The sequence below is a fragment of the Anguilla anguilla genome, chromosome 2 (assembly GCF_013347855.1).
Source record: "Anguilla anguilla isolate fAngAng1 chromosome 2, fAngAng1.pri, whole genome shotgun sequence".
NCBI classification, from domain to species: domain Eukaryota; kingdom Metazoa; phylum Chordata; class Actinopteri; order Anguilliformes; family Anguillidae; genus Anguilla; species Anguilla anguilla.
Window position 1 is genome coordinate 112,192 of NC_049202.1, and position 24,731 is coordinate 136,922.

The 24,731-nt window shown below is 46.1% G+C and overlaps 1 protein-coding gene across 5 annotated transcripts; it reads right to left on the bottom strand.

Annotated features, from left to right (window-relative positions):
* Positions 1–1,433: 1,433 nt before the first annotated feature.
* Positions 1,434–24,138, bottom strand: LOC118220071 (tau-tubulin kinase 1-like). Of its 5 annotated transcripts, none has more exons than XM_035403680.1 (16): positions 22,293–23,953; positions 19,579–19,640; positions 17,312–17,470; positions 16,658–16,805; positions 13,700–13,773; positions 13,109–13,249; positions 11,862–11,966; positions 10,897–10,962; positions 10,060–10,152; positions 9,744–9,869; positions 9,493–9,644; positions 8,471–8,675; positions 7,720–7,880; positions 6,093–6,612; positions 4,009–4,283; positions 1,434–3,892 (listed from the first exon to the last, which is right to left on the bottom strand). In XM_035403680.1, exons 3-16 carry the CDS (start codon positions 17,378–17,380, stop codon positions 3,838–3,840), a joined length of 2,190 nt encoding a protein of 729 aa, XP_035259571.1. In that variant the 5' UTR covers positions 17,381–17,470; positions 19,579–19,640; positions 22,293–23,953; the 3' UTR covers positions 1,434–3,837. The 5 variants fall into 5 exon arrangements, with proteins under 5 accessions (XP_035259571.1, XP_035259566.1, XP_035259567.1 ...); XM_035403675.1 differs by having other exon boundaries at positions 19,549–19,640; XM_035403676.1 differs by lacking the exons at positions 19,579–19,640; positions 22,293–23,953 and adding an exon at positions 23,975–24,138.
* Between the last annotated feature and the right edge of the window lie 593 nt (positions 24,139–24,731).

Sequence of the window (24,731 nt, forward strand, 5' to 3'; positions counted from 1 at the left end):
TTTTCTCAAGAACAAATTTAAGTAGAAAGCTTAGGAAGATATTGGTGAATGAGGCCCAATGTCTGGGGTCGACATAGCTCAGGAGGTAAGAGCGTTTGTCTGGCAGTCGGAGGGTTGCCGGTTCGATCCCCCGCCCTGGGCATGTCGAAGTGTCCCTGAGCAAGACACCTAACCCCTCATTGCTCCCAACGAGCTGATTGGTACCTTGCATGGCAGCCTTTCATCGTTGGTGTGTGAGTGTTGAGTGTGTGTGTGGATACGTGAATGAGAGGCATCAATTGTAAAGCGCTTTGGATAAAAGCGCTACATAAATGCAGTCCATTTACCATTTACCAACAAGCAGCACACACTTGTGTTAAGTGCTTTGTCAGACACATCACATACAAAGCAAAAAAAGGTAATAACATTCATGTAGCAGCTGATCTGATGCAAGTGATGCACATTCTCTTTGCTTTCACACAAAAACAGCTTAAAATAAATATTATTCTTCCCCAGAAAAAAACGTTCTGGAAACTTTAACAGAGTATGCTGTTACATACTGCATGATGATAGACACACTAACAATAATAACACAAAGAACCCTGTGCCATATTTGGTTTATCTTGAAACAAATTTTTTTGTTGGACACGTGTTGGACACTATCATTATATAATCACATCATTCCACATAAACATTACACATTAACCACTGAAATATGTGTATTTTGAGATCGTATAGCACACCACTTACGTACTACTCAATAGCAGCAAAACCAGTTAAATAATTATCTGAAATGCTTCAACCCTGAAGACACCAGTAAAATTCCTTCCACAGAAGTTTAAACTTTAAACTTAATCTTTTTTCATCAACATTCGGAACTAATTTCTCCTTTCATACTGTTTCACTGCTGGAGTGGCTTCACATATTACTGTTAATTCCAGTTCAGTCATTCCCAGACCCAGGTCTGACCGCAGCTAAATAATCTGTCCATTAGCCACTGCAGTTTGTCCATGCCCTGCACCTACTCTTTGCTTGATCTGTTCACCTTTGGCGAGTATCCAGTGAAAGAATCCAAAACTCATAATGGCTTCAGTGAATCATGCATTCATAACCTGACTGGATCTGACGGGGAGGGTGCCTGATGTAAGGATGCTGGGTAAAAACCTGATCTGGACTCTAAGGCAAAACAGTCACAGGAGGAGGAGTGGGTCCCCATCTACGAGCTGCAGAAACAGCACGTGGGGATTTTCATTTTCACCTGAATGCTTGTGTCTGCAGTCAATGCTACCATAAAACAACACATTCTGAATTACATATTCTTCACGTTTTAAACTTCAACTTCAGTTGTATTATTGGGTAATATCATTTCAATATGGGTTATGCATAATAAATATGTTTATCACGTGAACTAATGTAATAACAGAAAGCTGTTGTTTAAAATATTTCCGTGTTCGTGTTATTGTAATTTAACTGCTTGTGAAACAAAATGCTATTTTAACTAAATGGCTTTTAACTAACTTCAACAGCATGTAATATACTGATATGAGAGCGCCCATTAAATGCATGGGGACGGTTCAAGCTCAGGTCCGATGAAATAGGACAGCACTCACGTCTCTCAGTAAGCAAATTCCAGTAATACTCCATTCATGCACAATGCTGTAAAATGAAACACATTCCATTCTCTGTGCTGGTGGTCCTCAGAGCCTCTGTACAAGCAGCAGTGAACTATAATGGCTCTATCTGCCGCATTTCTGTCTCCACCAACTCCTCAGGAACCCTAACCCTAATGGACTACACATCCCAGTGCACCACACCTCATGGCTCCAGTTCCAATACTTATTCTCACAGTGACATCACCAGAGCTGGCTGCAGGGATATTGAGTTTATGAGGAATATCCTGTAGCTGTGAAAGGGAGTTGTAAATCTGTAACAGTAATGTGAGGTGCTGACCAAAATCACCCAACCACTCACTGAGAAATGCGCTTGCTCTAAACCTCCTCTCAGCTCTACGGTTTAGCACATGCTTTCATTCCGGCTGTTTGACTGCATGTACAGCCCCAGGTCAGTGCCAGCCCTGAGCAGAGCGTAGCGTCTGTTTTAACCTCAGAATAAAGTGCCTTAGTCCTCATTCACACACATTCATACAGCACCCACATCTTATTGCACTGCGCTACAGCAAACCGACAGACCTGTTCACATTCTAAAAACTGTAATGTACACTACAGCCAATCATAATAAGCTCCGCCCACCTGCTCACAGCGCCTACTACGACAGACCCTGTGCTCAGAGGATTGGGTGGCTGACTAAGCACTTTCACAGGGACTCACACAGCTCTGCGCTGGGCCTAGTGCACAGATTCCTCTGCATATGAAAGCTTACAGTAATGAGCCAATCACTGCAGCCAGCCGGCAGTAGGACCCTCTGTTTCCACTTTTAAACTGAACATCACAGTCTTTACAGGGTCACTGTCAACCATAATCGCCTTCACTAATGCTCTCCCTAAACCAACCTCTTCCCAGTGTAAATTCACCAGTGTCCTCCCAGTGTAAGGTCACCAGTGTCCTCCCAGTGTAACTTCCTGATGATGAAAATGCACCTGACTGTGTGTATAGCAGCATTCAAACACACATTTCATAGATACACACGTACAGTGAAATATGTTACATATAAACTCCAAAATCCAAAGGCCATGGCTGCTACAGCGCCAAGTCTTCAAATGTCAGTGATTACATTAGAGTGCTTTTTACAGAGCTTCCTGCCTACAGGAGACTTCTGAGAACCCACACACACACACACACACACATAAATACACACACACACACACACTGGAAGACTACAGAAACACACCCGGGACACATCATCTGTACAGGTACCAGTGTGACTCTCACATACAGGCAATGACCATGTTCAAATACTGACAGTCATCCTCATTTCACTTAAAATGTACTAATTATGTGAGGATTTGGCCATTTATGATTTTTACACAAACCACAACGCTCTCTTAAGAAGAAGAGACATCAGGACGTATCAGTGTTAATATCAGAAATATGTGGGTATAGAATGGTGTGGGTATAGAATGGTGTGGGTAAAGATCAGTGTGGGTATGGAATGGTGTGGGTAAAGACTAGTGTGGGTATAGAATGGTGTGGGTAAAGACTAGCGTGGGTATAGAATGGTGTGGGTAAAGATCAGTGTGGGTATAGCATGGTGTGGGTAAAGATCAGTGTGGGTATGGAATGGTGTGGGTAAAGACTAGTGTGGGTATAGAATGGTGTGGGTAAAGACTAGCGTGGGTATAGCATGGTGTGGGTATAGATCAGTGTGAGGAATAACATGTCTGCCAGTTTCCACCTTGCAACAACAAAAAGCGCAAATGGTAAGGAATACAGAATTAACTTGACTTAACTGTGTTCAAAAATATGCTCCTTACATATATAAAAAAATTACTGACACTTTCATGTTTGCAGTGATATGCATACAGTATATATTGTTAAATTTACTTACAGTCTGTGCATTAAATTGCATATATGCATTAAAGTGCATAAATGAAAGTGACAATATTTAGTACATTTTTGAAGGATATGTGAAATTAAATGGGTTTCCTCCTATTTTGGATGAGTATACTTCCCCATACTGGGACAGTACATCTCTGCCTGTGGTCTAACAGTCCCGGGCACACACACCCATCTCTCTCCGTACAGCTTGCTTCTCCTTCAGAAATAACACAGCGTGAGCGGAGGAATGTCTCTCAGCGCTGCCTTGCCATTGGCTGGGACTTCTCTCACTGCCATGCCATTGGCTGGGACTCTTCACTCTTTCAGAGTGAACCTCTGCCGCCCTGCTGACACCCAACTGGGCCTACACCTTGCTAGCTCCTCCCACCACTGTCTGATTGGCACCTGGTTCCTGCAGCCTGTCCCAGGGGTGGAGCAGAGGGAGTTTATTGCATGAGGAGGGATCTGTAATGAGAGGTAAAGTGAATGGAGAGAAGAGGAGCAGCAGTGTGGGAGACAGCGAGGCGGGGCTCACGTCTTGTTCATCAGCTTGGCCAGCATCTGCTGGATCTGCAGCCGCGACACGCCGAGCACCGAGTGCCGCGGCCGGGGGCTGCCGGGCGCCAGCGGCAGGTGGCGGCGGGCGGGGCCGCGGGCGGGGCTGCTCTCCGCCGAGCGGCTGCGCTGGATCAGCGACCCCCCCGGGTGGGGGTACTGCTCCGTCTCCAGGGTGGACGAGGAGAAGACGTAGGACGCCAGGCGCCTCAGCTGGTTGGGCCGAGGGTGAGGCGGGGCCTGCCTGTCCTCCAACTGAAAAGGACCAATGAGAGCAGAGGAAAACAGGAGTCAGACCAGGTGATTGGACCAACTCCTTCCCAGCTTCTTAAAACCTAATAGTCAATGCTCTGTTTTTTTAAATCTAACAGTCACTGCTGTGCCTTTCAAAACCTAACAGTCATTTTCTTCTCCAGACAACATTTGCCAAGGGGAGACAGCACAGAGGGATCACAAAGGGTTTTTTGTTCTAGTGGGTGTGGATAAATGCTTTATCTGCTCATTGGGCATCACCTTGCTGCCTTGACTCCGCCCCCAACACCTGCCCTGACTCCACCCCCACAGCCTGCCATAACCCCGCCCCCAAAGCCTGCCCTAACCCCGCCCCAACATCTGCCCTAACCCCACCCCAACATCTGCCCTAACCCCGCCCCCAACATCTGCACTAACCCCGCCCCAACATCTGCCCTAACCCCACCCCAACATCTGCCCTAACCCCACCGCAACATCTGCCCTAACCCCGCCCCCAACATCTGCCCTAACCCCGCCCCAACATCTGCCCTAACCCCACCGCAACATCTGCCATAACCCCGCCCCCAAAGCCTGCCCTAACCCCGCCCCAACATCTGCCCTAACCCCACCCCAACATCTGCCCTAACCCCACCGCAACATCTGCCCTAACCCCGCCCCCAACATCTGCACTAACCCCGCCCCAACATCTGCCCTAACCCCACCCCATAAGGACTGATATTCAGCAGGCTCAGTCATTCACTCCACCAAATCTTATTCTGTTCATTTTAGTTTTAATCATACTTTGTGGAAATACATTAATCATGTTTCATGAAGGACAGCATAAAGCAGACTGTCTCTGAGAAGCCCACGGCCTGTGTGGGATCTGGGTCCGGGCATGTGGAGCTCCATGCTTTCAGTACAAATCTCTGCTGGAGCAATCTGCTTTAAGACAGCACAGTTAATATACACAGTTCAGCCACCAGGGGGTAGCCTTGCACACCACAATGGAAAACCATTACATCATCCTTTCTGCTCTGTGTCTGATGCTGCTGGAAAACAGAGTTATTGGAGCAGAATTAACGTCTCTGCCTGATGATGTCACAATAACAGATGAGCTGAAGGCAGACAGAGCCCAACCACAGCAATGCAGAGCTACTGGTGCATAATCAATATGGGCATTGTTTTAGGTGCTGTCACACACCCTTAAAGGAGTGCTTTCAGCCTCCTGAAAAAAAGTTCTCAGCTTCTGGGAATAAAATATTCCTGCACACTCACCATGCCAAGTATAAACTGTCCCCTTGCACTCACTTGGCATGAAAATAACCTAGAGATAGAACGCTGACTTGCTTAAGCTGGAATGCTACCTGAGGTGGGTCACAAATGTGACACAGTGGTTAATGCAGTTCTTCCACCAGTCTGCACCCCAGACAGTCTCTCTCTACTGACGGAACCATGTGTGGCTGCTGACACTTTACCACCTGAGCAGAATCATTTTCCATAATTACCCACATTTTAATTTTAATTTTTATGTAATTTTCCTTCTCTATCCAACACTGTAGAATAATGCATCATTGAGAATGACAACTGACCACTGCATAAGACATGTACATAGTATGAATCTGAAAACAAACCAAACTGGATCAGCTGAACACAAACCACACTGGATCAGCTAAACACAAATCAAACTGGATCAGCTGAACACAGGTAACAGGGCAGGTGATAGCACAGATGATAGCACGGGTAATAGCACAGGTAACAGGGCAAGTGATAGCACAGGTCACTGGGCAGGTGACAGCACAGGTGATAGCACAGGTAACAGGGCAGGACCATTACCTGTCCCTGTGGGCCGTAGGGATCAGATTCCCTCCTCTTGGGGCGGGCGGAAGGCAGCGAGTGGCAGGGCGACTGGGCGGGGCTGGGGGCGGGGCCAGTCCTGCGGGACGATTCCTCCTCGGTGACAGTCAGCATGGCGCGGCCACGCCCGTCCTGCATTTTGGGGCGTGCTCCGGGCTCAGCCCCGCCCCTCCGCCGCTCCTCCTGCTCCTGGATTGGCCGCAGCTCCTCCGGCTCCTCGTCCGTGGTGCCTGAGGTGGTGGGCTCCGCCCCCGGGTGGAAGTCCTTCAGCTCGGTCTCCTTGTCGATGATGACCCACTCCTTGCTGTCAAAGTCCTCCTCCTCGGCCAGCGGGACGGACTTGATGAAGGCATTGCTGTGGGCCTCCTGGTCCGCCGCCGACACGTCCTGTCGGCCGCTGGCCTGCCGGTCCCCCTGCGCCATCTCCACCGACAGCATCTGCGCCGGCTGGGACGAGTACACCTGCCTGGAAGGAGAGCCCAGGATGTCCATACGGGACCTGCGCCACAGAGCACAAACCCATTACTGTCAGACCTGCACCACAGAGCACAAACTCATTACTGTCAGACCTGCACCACAGAGCACACACTCATTACTGTTAGACACCAGACCTGCACCACAGAGCACACACTCATTACCGTTAGACACCAGACCTGCACCACAGAGCACACACTCATTGCTGTCAGACCTGCACCACAGAGCACACACTCATTACCGTTAGACACCAGACCTGCACCACAGAGCACACACTCATTACTGTCAGACCTGCACCACAGAGCACACACACACACACACACACACATACACCACTGTCATACGGGACCTGCAGGAAACACACACACACAGCAGTCATAAGAGACCTGCACCATACGCACACACACCACACACACACACACACACACACACACACACACACACACACCACAGTCATACGGGACCTGCAGGAAACACACACACACAGCAGTCATAAGAGACCTGCACCGTACGCACACACACCACACACACACACACACACACACACATACACACACACCACAGTCATACGGGACCTGCAGGAAACACACACACACAGCAGTCATAAGAGACCTGCACCATACACACACACACACCACACACACACATACACAGCACAGTCATACAGGACCTGCAGGAAACACACACACACACACACACACACACACACACACAGCACAGTCATAAGAGATCTGCACCATACACACACACACACACACACACACACACACAGCACAGTCATACAGGACCTGCAGGAAACACACACACACACACACACCACAGTCATATGGGACCTACACCATACACACACACACACCAGTCATAAGAGACCTGCACCACACACACACACACACACACACCACAGTCCTATGGGACCTGCACCATATACACACACAAGGTTAGAGGTCTGGGGTGGGGGTGGGGGTTAGGGTGAGGTGTCTGGGGGCGAGGGTTAGGGTGAGGGGTCTGGGGGCTGGGGGGGTCTGGGGCTGGGGTCTGGGGGGGGTTAGGGTTAGGGTTAGGGTTAGGGGTCTGGGGGCTGGGGGGGTCTGGGGCTGGGGTTTGGGGGGGGTCTGGGGCGGGGGCTGCTCACCGCTGGCCGTAGATGTCCCCGCGCCCCTCGGCAGCAGAGAGCCGGTCCGATTCGGGGCTGTTGACCCGCCGGTACCGCAGTGAGCGCACCTGCATGTTTGGGGAGTCTGGGGCCCCAGGACAGAGCCCTCTGCTGGGGTCCTCCTCCATCCCACACTGCATCTGTGGGGGGCACAGGCTAGAGTTTACACATACACACACTCACACACAACCTGACAGTGTGCCAAAATTCAGGTTTGAGTGAATAAAAGACACACCTTGCTCAGGCTGAGTCTGACTTTAGGCCCTACCTTGCTCAGGCTGATTCTGAGTTCAGGCCCTACCTTGCTCAGGCTGATTCTGAGTTTAGGCCCTACCTTGCTCAGGCTGAGTCTGAGTTTAGGCCCTACCTTGCTCAGGCTGATTCTGAGTTTAGGCCCTACCTTGCTCAGGCTGAGTCTGAGTTTAGGCCCTACCTTGCTCAGGCTGATTCTGAGTTTAGGCCCTACCTTGCTCAGGCTGATTCTGAGTTCAGGCCCTACCTTGCTCAGGCTGATTCTGAGTTTAGGCCCTACCTTGCTCAGGCTGATTCTGAGTTTAGGCCCTACCTTGCTCAGGCTGATTCTATGTTTAGGCCCTACCTTGCTCAGGCTGATTCTGAGTTTAGGCCCTACCTTGCTCAGGCTGATTCTGAGTTTAGGCCCTACCTTGCTCAGGCTGATTCTGAGTTTAAGCCCTACCTTGCTCAGGCTGATTCTGAGTTTAGGCCCTACCTTGCTCAGGCTTATTCTGAGTTTGTTGCGGTTGAAGTCAGTTTCCTCCCAGGCCTCTCCCTCAGGCAGAGGCTGGCTGGCATCTCCATGGCGACTGGGGACAGGTGGCGGGGCGTTCTCCTGGTCGCTCAGGTGTTCGTCCTGGAGAACGTCATCGGTGTTCTCTCTTTGGAGATCCCCAGGCATGGGAGTCACGTTCACCACTCTGCAGCAGTTAGGCACAGAACCGGCTCAGTCCACTTTACAGCAGCTCAGACCGCTTTACAGCAGTAAGGTACAGAACCGGCTCAGACCACTTTACAGCAGCTCAAACGTGTTCAGCAGTAAGGTACAGAACTGACTCAGAGCGCTTTACAGCAGCTCAGACCGCTTTACAGCAGCTCAAACGTGTTCAAGGGTAAGACTCTGAGAACGAAGCAATCCAACCTTTCCTGAAGTGCATCACTATGAAGCCAAAGCAACGTCAGCTGAAATATTAATAACCTTCATTGCTTTAAGTAGCTCCCATTGATTGTAACAAATGCAAATGGCCATGTCTCTACTTTCGCATTAAACTTTCCCAAGAATAATCCCATTTTACAGAATATTCAAAACATTACACTGCAATGATAGAACTATAAGAAACGTGAATCGTTTTGAATATTCCGGTTCTATTCTGAGGGAACAGATAGGAATGCCAGGGATGGAAAGTGATTCACATAAAAGCATTTTTCAAGTCAATGGCTCAATAAAGCAAGTGCTGTGCATATTAATCTCACTCTAGATTACATGCACCAAAGCAAATGATGCAATATTCAGAGAGAGGAATACGCAATTCAATTTCACATGCAAATTTTAAAAATGGATTTCTCTCAGCCTTAAACAAACTGCTTTAAACAGCGAGGTGTTCTATGTACGGACAAGGTGTTGGTCAGGTGAGTGTATGAACAGGTGTAGGTGTTGGTCAGGTGAGTGTATGCACAGCTGTAGGTTTTGGTCAGGTGAGAGTGTGACCCCAAACAGCTGTGTCCGTATGTCCGTACCCCACCATGGCTGCCGTCTGTCTGGTGTGCTGCTGTGGGGTGGACGCACTGGTGGACAGCAGGACGTCGGTCCCGGCCTTCTCCCAGTCGAAGGGCTCATTCTCTGCGATGATGCGCTCCTTCATGCTGTTCTCGAACACGGACATGAGGAGCTGCAGGGCACAGAGACACACAGGCACGTCTGGCTTTATTCCCAATTCCTCACCTGCTCACAATGAGCGGCTGGATCACACTGATGTAAGCGTGAGCACCTGGTAGTCAGGCTTGGTGTAGTAATCCAGGGATAAGACATGGTCCAGGAAGACGTGGAACTCGGAGGGCATGTGTTTGAGCAGCATCTTATGGTCATATCTCTCTTTAATCAGGCCCACTTGCTCCTGTGCAACATAAAACAAGACATTTAGCTACCATTAGCATCGCTGTTCCTCTGTAAGATACCACTAGTATGGTTGGTCCCATTTCATCTACCACTAGCAAACCTGTATAAACATTCACTTGCTTAGCGCACCTAAGTGTTAACATGTAGGTATAAGCCAAGTGGTCATTTGGTTGGAAACGGTGAACTACCTTGTCCTTTATTTTTCGCCATGGTAACTGGCCAACCGCAAACTCTACCAGCATGTAAAATAAGGACCATAAGTCATCATGCCGACCCATTTCCTGTATCAACAGAAAAACCACATGGTCAGAACTGCATTAAAACTGTTCATGCATCGCCTATAACCTGCCAGTTGCACTGAAAGCATCATTACATTATTCATATCAATATTTCCTGCACATTTATGTTATATATTTTAACAAACATGATGAAATGTGTGATTACTTCCCATGTTTATTTTTTATTGGTTTTTATTTCCTGAAAAAAAGGAGCAGTTTTGCTTTCAGTGCAGTTCCAGTCATGTCCAGTGGGGCTGCTGTAAACTCACACATAACCACACATGCGGTTAACAGCACAAATATTCTGTCCCTCTGCTGATACGTTTCACGCTGAGTATTCAAGAAGGAGGCATTCATGAAGTTGGTTCAGTAACCTAAAGGTCACAGGTTTGATTCCCGGGTAGGACACTGCCGTTATACCCTTGAGCAAGGTACTTAGCCAGCATTGCTTCAGTATATATCCAGCTGTATAAATGGATGCATCCAAAAAGAGGATAAGAGCATCTGCTAAATGCTCTAATGTAATGGCCAGACAGCAATGGGCTCCTCAGAAAACAGGAAGCTTTACACTCTCATGCCCATATTAACTGACTGTCATGCTGAGATACTGAGGTGGAGCTGGTAACTGAGACACACAAAGTGGAGGGGTTAGGGTTAGGGTTATAACCCTATAACCCACAGGCAGATTATAATCCATGCTGAGGTGGAGCTGGTAACTGAGACACACAGTGGAGGGGAAGCACTCACTTTGTTTTTATGAGCATTGACTGAGGCGTAGCGGACGGTTCCCCGAAACCCTGCCACAGATCGAGGCTAAAATAGGTAAAGCACAACACAGCAGACATTAAACCAGGCCCAATTATACACACCTGCACAGCCATGCACAGAGTCCTAACGCTTGTGTCATTAACACACAGGGTCCTAACGCTTGTGTCATTAACACACAGGGTCCTAACGCTTGTGTCATTAACACACAGGGTCCTAATGCTTGTGTCATTAACACACCGAGTCCTAACGCTTGTGTCATTAACACACAGAGTCCTAACGCTTGTGTCATTAACACACAGGGTCCTAACGCTTGTGTCATTAACACACAGGGTCCTAACGCTTGTGTCATTAACACACAGGGTCCTAACGCTTGTGTCATTAACACACAGGGTCCTAACGCTTGTGTCATTAACACACAGGGTCCTAACGCTTGTGTCATTAACACACAGGGTCCTAATGCTTGTGTCATTAACACACAGAGTCCTAACGCTTGTGTCATTAACACACAGAGTCCTAACGCTTGTGTCATTAACACACAGGGTCCTAACGCTTGTGTCATTAACACACAGGGTCCTAACGCTTGTGTCATTAACACACAGGGTCCTAACGCTTGTGTCATTAACACACAGGGTCCTAACGCTTGTGTCATTAACACACTCATACCATGGATGGCAGGATGCTTTGTGAGGACCTCTATGGATACCCAACACACACTTATTGAACATTTATATCACAGACTGCCAGCCAGCAAGCAATAACAAAAACAATATAATAATAATCAGACAAAGACGTTTCAGCCAACTGGGGTTCTACAGTCTGCTGTCTTCATTTCAAAAGAGATTTTGATCTCAATGGGGTTTTCCTGGTTAAATAAAGGTTAAATAAAAATTGAATAGTGTTCACACTGACCACACTGACCCAAGCTTACAGAGCGAGTCACTCACCAATCTGACTTCTCCATTGGTGTTGGTGTACTGCCGCGCGAGGCCAAAGTCTAACATGTAGCATTTCCTGTACGTGGAGGGGAGCCTCCCCATAGCAAAATTTGACTGAAAAAGAATTAAAAAAACCCCAGTGAGCACATAAGCACTCACAGACCAGCCCCCCCTCCAGAGAAACACATAAGCACTCACAGTCCCCCCCCCCTCGCCCAGAGAAACACATAAGCACTCACAGTCCCCCCCTCCATCCAGAGAAACACATAAGCACTCACAGCCCCCCCTCCCAAGAGAAACACATAAGCACTCACAGCCCCCCCCCGCCCAGAGAAACACATAAGCACTCACTCTCTTACAAGACAAATACAAGCCTTAGACAGCACCATATAATTTCCCCTCATCCCAAGTGAATGAAACCAATGCAATTAAACTAACACAATTAAACACATTAAATAGCCAAAAACGAGTTAACATTTTAACCATCCAGCAACACAACACCTACAGCAGGGAGATATTTCTGCTGGGATCTATCTCTGTTACTGCAGAGGCCACAGTCTGCATGGATACTACATGATTGTTGTATCAAGATAATTACGAATACTAGACAGGGTGTGCGGGTAGTGATAGATCGTTTGGAAAGAAGATATACTTTATTGAACCCCGTAGGGTAATTTGTCCTCTGCATTTGACCCATCCTAGTTACTCAGGAGCAGTGGGCAGCTGCCTCTCTTGTGCTGCGCCTGGGTACCAACTCCAGTTCTGAGGCAAGTGCCTTGGCCAAGGGCACTGCAGGAGCGCACCTAACAAAGGTTGCCTTAGCGCACAGCGCTCGTACCTAACAAAGTGTGCCTTAGCGCACAGCGCTCGCACCTAACAAAGTGTGCCTTAGCGCACAGCGCTTGCACCTAACAAAGTGTGCCTTAGCGCACAGCGCCCATACCTAACAAAGTGTGCCTTAGCGCACAGCGCTCGCACCTAACAAAGTGTGCCTTAGCGCACAGCGCTCGTACCTAACAAAGTGTGCCTTAGCGCACAGCGCTCGCACCTAACAAAGTGTGCCTTAGCGCACAGCGCTCGTACCTAACAGTGTGCCTTAGCGCACAGCGCTCGCACCTAACAAAGTGTGCCTTAGCGCACAGCGCTCGCACCTAACAAAGTGTGCCTTAGCGCACAGCGCTCGCACCTAACAAAGTGTGCCTTAGCGCACAGCGCTCGCACCTAACAAAGTGTGCCTTAGCGCACAGCGCTCGTACCGGTTTGATGTCTCGGTGGAGGAAGCCCACGGAGTGAATCGCCTCGATGGACTCCAGGATCTGCTTCCCCAGGCGCAGGGTGGTGCTCATGGAGAAGGTTCCTCTCGGCTGACTCCTCCTCAGATCCGCAAGGTTCCTGCCCTGAGAGACAGCAATCTCCACCTGCTTAAGCCACACCCTCATACACCTCCACCTGCTTAAGCCACACCTTCATACACCTCCACCAGCTTAAGCCACACATTCACACACCTCCACCTGCTTAAGCCACACTTTCATACACCTTCACCTGCTTAAGCCACACCTTCATACACCTCCACCTGCTTAAGCTATACCTTCATACACCTCCACCAGCTTAAGCCACACCTTACCTTCATACACCTCCACCTGCTTAAGCTACACCTTCATACACCTCCACCTGCTTAAGTTATACCTTCATACATCTCCACCTGCTTAAGCCTCTTCACTGCAGTGCTTCCAAACTCAAGCTGTTCTTACATGCATTTAGATGGTGGTCATTTAATAATATATTAAACGGAGATTTAATATATTAACAATTTTATTACTAGAATAAAATAACATTAAATAACTTACCTGAAGCTGCATCACCACATAGTTAAACTTCTCATTCCTTCCACAGCCAATAAACTTACAAACATGATTTTTACCTGCAAAATAAAATGGAATTTAACGATGACAATACTCTCAAATTCCAGACCAAAAACAATCGGTACAGCATAATGCTTCACACTTACAGGAAATAATGACCTACAGTGCAAACTGTCACTAAGATCTGTATTCATAAAGCTGTTGAGGCTGGGCACTGGTGTGGGGTCAGCTTGAGCTCATAAGGTTGGGATATGAACAGGGTGCTGGTGTGGGGTCAGTTTGAGCTCATAAGGTTGGTGAGGTATGGATAAGATTAGATGTATAACAAAGCACAGTTATCATCACACAGAGCGAAGTTATCACACAGAGTACAGTTACCACACAGAGCACAGTTATCACACAGAGCACAGTTACTACACAGAGCGCAGTTATCACACAGAGCGCAGTTATCGCACAGAGTACAGTTACCACACAGACCACAGTTACCACACAGAGCACAGTTACCACACAGAGCACAGTTACTACACAGAGCACAGTTATCATCACACAGAGCACAGTTACTACACAGAGCGCAGTTACCACACAGAGCACAGTTATCATCACACAGAGCACAGTTACCACACAGAGCACAGTTATCATCACACAGAGCACAGTTACCACACAGAGCACAGTTATCATCACACAGAGAACAGTTACCATCACACAAAGCACAGTTATCATCACACAGAGCACAGTTATCACACAGAGCACAGTTATCATCACACAGAGCACAGTTACCACACAGAGCACAGTTATCATCACACAGAGCACAGTTATCATCACACAGAGCAGTATCCCACTGAATAAAGGGACCAGTTTCACAGCGCCATATTAACAAATAAAAACAATTTTGCACTCTTGCTTATTCCCCAGATATAAAAAGCAATAATTCTACTTCACCATATGGCTCTTGCATACACAGCAATGACACGTGAAGCTTAAAGCTGGAACGTCTCCCAGAGTCCTCGCTGTGCTGTAGAGCAGTGCTGACGCACACAGCCTCACGGCACTGGGCTTCATTCAGTCACTGCAGCCTGAGCCATAACCCTATCCCCACTGCTGCAAGATACAGGAGCTGTGGCTGCATTAAAGAGCATCTGCTGCAGGATACAGGAGCTGCAGCTGCATTCTACAGCATCTGCTGCAGGATACAGGAGCTGTGGCTGCATTAAAGAGCATCTGCTGCAGGATACAGGAGCTGCAGCTGCATTAAAGAGTATCTTCTGCAGGATACAGGAGCTGCGGCTGCATTAAACAGCATCTGCTGCAGGATACAGGAGCTGTGGCTGCATTAAAGAGTATCTGCTGCAGGATACAGGAGCTGCAGCTGCATTAAAGAGCATCTGCTGCAGGATACAGGAGCTGCAGCTGCATTATACAGAATCTGCTGCAGGATACAGGAGCTGCAGATGCATTAAAGACTATCTGCTGCAGGATACAGGAGCTGCAGCTGCATTAAAGAGCATCTGCTGCAGGATACAGGAGCTGCAGCTGCATTATACAGAATCTGCTGCAGGATACAGGAGCTGCAGCTGCATTAAAGAGTATCTGCTGCAGGATACAGGAGCTGCGGCTGCATTAAACAGCATCTGCTGCAGGATACAGGAGCTGTGGCTGCATTAAAGAGCATCTGCTGCAGGATACAGGAGCTGCAGCTGCATTAAAGAGTATCTGCTGCAGGATACAGGAGCTGCGGCTGCATTAAACAGCATCTGCTGCAGGATACAGGAGCTGCGGCTGCATTATACAGCATCTGCTGCAGGTCTCTTACTACACTGCCACTGGGAACCAGATCAATACTAGCACTGAACACCATGGGAAATGGGGGGGGTGGGGGGGGGGCGGGAATTTAGACAGAGCAGCACATTCATTATCAGCTGCTGCACAGGACACTGGGCCATGTTTCCCTGAGAAATGAGTCATGCACTAGAACAGTAGGGCCTGTGTAACAGGACATGACATATTACTGACTTCCTGGGATGGTAAAATAATCAAACTTTAATAGAATGCAAAAGTTATTTTACAGAATCAAGAATCTCGGGGCCTGAGAAAAGGAACGTGAGGGAGTGTGTGCTGTACAGGGACTGATGTGTACAGAGCCCCTTACCCAGGCGAGGATGGCTCGGTCTGTTCACCCCTGTTCTCAGGGGGTAAATATTGAGCTGGTTTCTCTCTGAGCTGGTTATGAGAAAGTATGTCAGCGCGAATTATTCAAAATGTAGCTAAATTAAACTGACGAAAAACTCCACATCTTCCCTCTGGCCTTTTTAATATTTCTATTTAAATAAAATACATCCGGGGTAACAGTCATGCACATCTTATGAACAGGCCACACAGAAACACGCACATGCCACACACGCACACACACACACACAGGCACACACAGGCACACACACACACGCAAGCTCGCACACACACACACACACACAGGCACACACACACACGCAAGCTCGCACACACACACAGACACACATGCATGCACACACACACACACACACACAGCACAAGTCACAGAAACAGCACTAATTCCAGCCTCAGTCTGGGAAGGACTGAGTTTAGTGCCTCAGGAGAAGACACCGCTGAAAACGTTTCTTCAAATAGAGAGAAGAGAGCAAACAGCCAGCGGAGGAAGAACAGGAGGAAGAGCAGAGGTAGAGCAGGAGGAAGAGCAGAGGAACAGCAGGAGGAAGAGCAGGAGGAGAAGAGGAGAAGGAGACAGTAATGAGACTCCAGGTCATCTCAGCGTCACTCAGAAACGTTCGTGTGAGCTGCGTGTGTGTGTGTGTATGTTCATGTATGTATGTGCGTGTGTGTGTGTGTGTGTATGTGTGTATGTGTGTATGTTCATGTATGTATGTGCGTGCGTGAGTGTGAGTGTGTGTGTGTGTGCGTGTCTGGTCCTACCCTGTAGTTTTTTCAGCACTGCCACCTCCATCTTGAGGACCTGTTTGGGCTGCTGGGCCGACTCCACCTTCAGCGCCACGTTCTCCCGCGTCAGAAGGTCCAGCGCCTCGTAGATCTCCCCAAAACCGCCACCTCCGATTTTCTTCAGCTGCACACATCCAAGGAGAAAAACCTCCCTTTTACAGCCAGTGCACAAACGCCTTCTCTTACTAACAGCAGTTAGGGCAACACTCAGATGCTGCTTTCTGTTCTTTTTTATGCCTTACCAGCTTTTTCTTCCCTGTTTGGAAGAATCTGCTGCAGCCTTACGCTATCGATTCAGGAGCGCAGACAAGTGCGTGCTCTCCCCCAAAAGACGTGGCAGCCGCTGCTGCTGAACAGCCCGCAGTGCAGGCTCACACAGACAGGGACAAGAGAAGCATGCTGTGGCTTCACGTCGCCTAACCCAGTAATGAAACGCCACCTTTTCGGCCGACTGAATCCCTCCATCCCTGCGTGGCGCTGAATCGAGGCTCCGCCCACACTGGGCAATGCCACAGTCCAGATAATGAGGCTCATTCATGCATTCAAACCCCAGCCCAGGGTGTCAGGCTATGGCTCACAGTGCAGTGACAGAAGGCAGAGTTTGGGCACAGGAAGGAAGGAAACACTCACCACTTTCCATCGGTCTTTGACCATGCAGTTGGGCGGCAGAATGTCCACCTGCTCTCCAGTCCCATTCATATTAGCTTGGTCCTGCAGCACTGGAGCTAGGCACTGCACCTGCCAGGCCGACAGGACTCGTGCTGCTCCCAGCTTAAAGCTGCCATTTATCTGCAGGGCATCAGAAACACACCTCAGTCCCCATAAACCAGCAGGGCATCAGAAACACACCTCAGTCCCCATAAACCAGCAGGGCATCAGAAACACACCTCAGTCCCCATAAACCAGCAGGGCATCAGAAACACACCTCAGTCCCCATAAACCAGCAGGGCATCAGAAACACACCTCAGTCCCCATAAACCAGCAGGGTATCAGAAACACACCTCAGTCCCCATAAACCAGCAGGGCATCAGAAACACACCGTAGGCTAATAAAATCAGACTATCTGAAACTTCAGCAGTACAGTATATTACATTACATTACATTACAGGCATTTGGCAGACGCTCTTATCCAGAGCGACAGTAAGCACTGACTATAGGTTCAGAAAGGTGGTCAATTCCAGATTCAGTCACCAAAATACTGTACTGATACTCCAACCTACTAAATCTACTAATATAAACTACAATGAAAATAAAACTTCACCAACAGCAGACAAGCCTTATCACATCCTTTTCTATTCATGCTAAGCTTAGATAATTTGAGCCTGGACTTCACCTCCCAGGGAATGTCTTTGTGGTGAACAGTCGGTATAACGCCAGCTAGGTATTCAGATGAAACTATTTTCACAAAGTTCGGTCATGCCAAAACTTGGCAAACTATAAACGAAAATGATTCTTCTTGTTTCATAAATATTTTCTGTTGATCATTCACATTTCTTCACCTGCTTATTTCAGTGGTTATTTGGTAAACACACCCAAACCACAAGTGCTCATGTTGAAAACAAAATCACTCATTTGCAGCAGATCCGTGAGTCCAGACAGTGAAGAAACTGACAGTTTCACTCCGTAGCGCTGAATAAAATACTTCCCTGAAGGCCTTTTTCAACAGAAGTCTCACTGAAAGACAAACTCCCAACGTGTTTGCAAATCAAAGCTGTTTACCATGTACATGTTTGTGACTGTTTTGTCTGAAATAGAGCTAAACAGAGAGGTTAGGATTACACCGGCAGTCTCAGATAGAGAGGTTAAGATTACATGGGGCAGTCTCAGATAGAGGGGTTAAGATTACATGGGGCAGTCTCAGATAGAGAGGTTAAGATTACATGGGGCAGTCTCAGATAGAGAGGTTATTACACGGGGCAGTCTCAGGTTATCAGGCTGAATGTTTGAGGGATGGAGGACATGTTAATACAGATGGCATTCTGCATGCAGTGGCCAGGTCCAGCAGGAGAATCCATGCACAGCACAGACCAGGAACTACAGTCCTGAATACAAACCATGCCTGTGGCCCTGTGCATCTCACTGTGCATTAATTATCTCTCTGTGTCACACTGCGTCTGTGTGTCTGTAGCAACAACATATGCATTGATCCATTGAAGAAGAGAGAGAGAGAAAGAGAGATAAAAAAAGACAGGAGACAGACAGATAGATAAGGGGGAGAGATAAGCAAGACCAAGCAGAAACATTGTCCATCCACAATGCAAGAGTGTGCTTTAACACAGCAGAAATCTGCTCATTTCCTTGTCCTGTAATTCCCATGAGTTTCTGAGTCTTTCACCAGAGCATCAGAACATCTGTAGATGAGCATCATCTGAGCACCAATCAGATGCCAGTGTGAACACTGAGCAGGAAACATAGCAGGAGCCTCAGCGTTCAGCCCGAACACCCCGAGCTTAGCGTTACGAACCCACTTTAATCCCTTTTCTGCATTACCAGCTACAGCTTTCAAATGGATAGCTTATATGACAAAACAAACACTAATGTATAAATATGAAACTGTGTTTAAGTGAGAACACAGCAGCTCTTTAACGTTGTGCTCAGTGACACTTCCCAGATGCTTTAGTCATTTCAGCAGCACAGACTCATGGGTAATTACAGGTATGGAAATGTCCTCCCTGCCCACCTCCTCCCACGCGTTTTACTCAAGTGAGGGGATCTGCTCTGCAGAAGCGAGGGGTGTAGCATTCCGCTTCCTGTACCAGTAAAACAGCAACAAGAGAATCTGAACCCGGGCCGGGAAGCTGCGGCAGCCATTTTGAGGTGAAGTGCAGCCACATTCCCAGGGACAGAAGAACACGTAAACCTCTCACCATATTAAAAAATCTCTTCAAAAACCTTACGTCTTTGATAAAATCCTAGGGTTCCCCCAATTTAGTCGACACCAAAACCCTCCTCTGTCATCCTACAAAGTCAAGACATAAAAGAGAGTCACGGTCGACAGTGACATCACAGTTGACAGTGACATCACAGCAGTGTTGCTCATGTTATAAACCTCCAGCTATAGGACAGGCAGAATCACACTGAGCCAAGGTGGGCTTGATCAGAGATAAACATTACATAAGGAAGGTAATGCGGGGCAGTGCATCCAAGGCAATGCTTCTTTGGTGAGAACCGACACTACCCTGTCGGCCTGCACAAACAGGCTTCCAAAGCTACAGGCGTAAGTACAGGATGTCATAAAGCAGTTCATTAAGAATCACCTGCACTCCTGTGACAGTTAAAGTCCCCAATCCTCTAGTGAATCTAGAAAGATGGCTTTCAACCATTGAGCTCCATACAACTGGAACACTCTAGAAAAACACCTGACACTGGACTTCCTCATTTCAATAGTTCATTTTAAATGTGTAATTCATGGCACGGTATTGGAAGTATGCTCTTGCTTTTAACCTCTTATAATTCCTGTTTCACACAAGATTGTTCTGATCTTTGCTTCAGTGAAGTCAACGCACACTACCTGGTTAAATAAACTAAATAAAATAAAATAAATTCCTTATTGCTCTGTCCAACCTCACCTTTATTTATTCTTGTTAAATGAATTTGGGACCCAATGAGGAGCTAAAAATGGCCAACTACCACCCTAATTTGGAACGTCCAATTATCTGCAACCTCAGCCGCGTTCACGTGTGAACCGCACTGCTGATTTGTGGGTGTAGATGTCCGCGGTCTGCTGACTTTGGCACTCCAGACTACAGCTTTCAAAAAGATGTTAATAGATCATGCTGAAATCAACCAACAGCAGAACTACTTCAATCATGCCCTCTTACTTAGCTACATAGCAATTAAGCACTGTTATTACCTGAATGAGGCTAAACATGTGCACAGGAGTTCTGCATAGAACACAGGAAATAAAATGTTCCATTCACAGAACACAGCAAATAAAGCGTTCCATTCAAAGAACACAGGAAACAAAGTGTTCCATTCACAGAACACAGCAAATAAAGCGTTCCATTCACAGAACACATGAAATAAAGTGTTCCATTCACAGAACACAGGAAATAGAGTGTTCCATTCACAGAACACAGGAAATAAAGTGCTCCAATCACAGAACACAGGAAAAAAGTGTTCTGTTCACAGAACACAGGAAATAAAGCATTCCATTCACAGAACCCAGGAAATAAAGTATTCCATTCACAGAACACAGGAAAAAAGTGTTCCATTCACAAAACACAGGAAAAAAGTGTTCCGTTCACAGAACACAAATGAAAGTGTTCCATTCACAGAACACAGGAAATAAAGTGTTCCATTGACAGAACACAAATGAAAGTGTTCCATTCAGAAAATACAGGAAATAAAGGTTTCCATTTCCATTTAATAGATTTAAACATGTGGAAATAATCCACACTGGTGTTAGTAGTAAACAGCAGTGAGTAGTAAACAAAGATAAGGAGTAGAACTGAGATAATGACTTCTTCCTTTAGACAGCTCGTCCAGAAGAAACAGACAACACAAATATGATCATCAAGGCAAACACTGGTGGCAGTGACCTTGTCATATCCCCATAAAGGATATAATTCCTCAAGCAAAAATGCAGAACACATAATTACAGCTTGAATAAAATAGGTTAACAGTGGGAGAACTGTGTTAATATATTGAATAATTTGGCAATTTAGAAATTAGAATTTGGCTATTAATTTTACATAAGAGTTAAATTGCAATACGTATTATCTTTAAGATAAACTAGATCTTCACATCCAGTCAATATAGCTTAATTTCAGTTTCCTGTACCACATAACTAAACACATGCAAAATGTGTTCTGCTTTCTGTTCCAAGTACTAAATAAAATTACACACAGTGGAATAATGAGGTATAAACTTGTAATTTGCTTATAAATCAAGGCTCACCAAAGCTACTGGATTTCATATTATGTGCTTAAGTAATGCAAATTCTCATCTTGAATGTGAAACATTGCTTTTTCATAATAATTAAAAGCACAGTGTTCAAATTTTGTATTAACAGAATTTGAAATAGAAAGGGTTATTATAAAATAATTATAAAACCGGTGCCCTCCGCTATGCATACCTAGAAAGTAAACTTAAGCCTTAAAACAATTTAAACATTTAATCTGTAGAGGTGGGGAAATGGGAGATTACCTCACCAAAAATATGTTGTTGTTTACTTATACTGTTGTCACAATACACACAATGCAGGCCTATTCCTGATAACAGCAGTGATTTGACATGAGTCCTTTTTTTCCATTGAAAATAATTCCACAAAGACTGCAATCTAAATATTATCTATGCAGTGTTTCTTAAAAACATCTAATTATTATACCAATTCAAATCTCATTTAGCATATGTAATACATCCATCTAGATCACCTGTAAAACATGTTTATTAAGTAGCACAAATCTTGGTCAAAACCAGTTTCTAGGTGGAGCTATTATATGCTGACTGACACCACCATGTCCACACATTAAATTTCCCCGCTATCCAATTCAAAAGTCTGTTGATAAAATCTAATAAACATGCATTTCATACGCAATTGGGTCCACACGGCAACTGCAAAACCGTGGATTTTCTAAGCGGTTCAGAATGCTGTAGGCTAGTGATTTACCTGGCACAGAGACTATGAGAAGTCGGCATTCCTTTCCGTCTTCGTTTCGTAACCTTCATTTGGGACTTTTAGGGGGCACTTTGCTCGCGCCGAAGAATGTCTCGATCCCAGAAGAATTCAAAGGATAACGAATCCCCTTCCGCCATTTGGTTTACACAATTTTCCGCGTAAAATGGAATACATTTTTTAAACTTTAGTGTCGCCGAGACACCAAGCCTACTGTTGAGCTGCTTCAACTAAGCTACATTATCACCGCGTGCCGTAGCTCTCACTGCGCTTCGTGAAGGCACCTAACGCAAACATTCCTCGTGATGCTGCGCAAATTCTATTAATACATCGACAGTCAATTTACCCGAAAAAAGCAAACATTTGCAAATTAATTTGTTCATACCTATAGTCATCTAAACAAACCATAAACATAAATCCAGGTTGTTTCACATTACAGACATCAAGCAGCAGGCTTTTATCACAGAGGCATCAAAACGCATCTCTGTCTTAATTTTAAGGTCGCTGCATCCGTCATTGTTACAGTAGCCTACTGCTTAGATAAAATATATTGTTACAACACGTTGTCTTTCTACATAACAGTCACAAATAAAAACTCGAGTTTTTTCGAGCACACGAGCTTGGTACATACATGTTTTGACATTTTAAAAAGGCTGACATGAAGTTTCCTTAGACTATAGCTACTGAATTGCTTAATTCTGTAATTGAACCACAATTAATTTAAATAGCTTACACCGTTACAGTCTACAAGATATGTTTGGCGTTCCCAATATATTTGGTCATATTTTGCATGACGAGAACCCTCCTCCAAACTGCTTCCCCCGCCTCCTACTGTCCGCACTGCAGCGCGAGCTTCTGCTCAGCACACCGCAGATGCCAACATCCTCGCGACAGGCGGCGCACGAGTGCACTGGCTTCTAAAGAAATAGCATCCATCCATGCCCCCAAGCACAATTGGACCCACCTTTCCCAAATCCGGGTCCAATGAACGTCTTTATTTTCCCCCCGCCCTCTGAAAATGAAGAGATTCGCCCGGAAAATCGACATTCCTCTGAAAAGACATTCGCTCATTGGAGCAAATTTATACCGTGTGCACCACGAGGATTAAAGCTGAGAAGAACCACTCCGATTCATAAATAGAAATTATATTATAGGGTGTGGAAGCACGCGAGCTATAACACGTAGGTGAGCCGGCGCAGAGTTGATCCTCGTAAATAATATAGCTCAGCATAAATAAATAAAAACACATACTTTGATCACGGCGTGTTAGGGCACATTGGGATAAGTCGTTCAGCACGTAGAAGAATCAGTTCAATGTTCACCTTTTTACAATAAAGACTACATTTCCTACAATTACAAGCTATAGCCACTCAAAAGGCATGCGTTGTCTTTTTAAATTAATTGTCTGTTATCGTGCTATTGCCATTTATTTTTTGGTTAACATAGTGCGTTTTGAGGACGTCATTTCTCTGCCTGTATGTTAACTAGTTCCTGTCGTTTTTGGCAAGACATCGTTTGATACACACCCATACGGCCATTTATTATTGTCAGCCAGCCAGTGAAACTACAATAGTAAGTGTGCCAATCCACTGAAAAGCGAATGATATGATGCAGTGATGATATGCATTCCAACGACAAGCTGTCAGTAAAACATAATTAAATGCTATCGTCCTGACCTGTTCTTCTGCCGCCGCAATAAAATAAAAGATTTAGACACTCTGAAGAGACGCATCATTTCGTTTCCAGGGTCATTGCAGTTTTTTTCAGGTTCGCTCTTGCACCATTTTCCACCCTCCTCTCGCGGTCTATCCTCCTGAATCAGCATCACACGGATACTCCCACAATTCACTGCGAATTGCGGGCTCCCTGAACTTCCAGCCCGCTGTGAATGCTTGCAGTTGTACGGTAATTTATATGAATAGTTCAATTTAATGATTTGCATTTTTACAACTAATTGTGCCCATAATCAAAGTTTATTTCGGTTAAATATTTTAATTACCCACGATTCTACTGTCTTTTTAAAAGCTTTAAACTATATTTCACTGGTAATTCAAAAGCTACAAATAAAGGCATGAAAACCGATAAATAATCTGCAATTTAGAGCAATGCGGGGAGTGATCGGCAATCAGATTTCTTTTTTAAAACGGGTTTCATGTTAACGTTATTTTTGAAACTTAATTCCGCATTTTAGCAGATGAAATTTAATTTTTGCCAAAAACTATGAAAATAAAGTTTGGGTTTACAAACATCCAGACAGGATTCAAAGGAGGGAAATAAGTGAAATACTCTTCCCCGAAAACCCATACATCCTATTCCCATAAAAAACATGGGAGAAAGTTGGATCAAAAAATAGACTTGCAGTGGTTGGCAATACAAAAACTGCTACATCAAGCATTCATGCAGCAGTAAACTCATTAAAAAAAATTACCCAAA

Coding starts and splice junctions, on each gene's coding strand:
- LOC118220071 (XM_035403675.1), bottom strand. Junction 13,250..13,699: donor ATGTGGTGATGCAGCTTCAG/GTAAGTTATTTA, acceptor GCTGTCTCTCAG/GGCAGGAACCTTGCGGATCT. Junction 11,967..13,108: donor TCCACCGAGACATCAAACCG/GTACGAGCGCTG, acceptor ATTCTTTTTCAG/TCAAATTTTGCTATGGGGAG.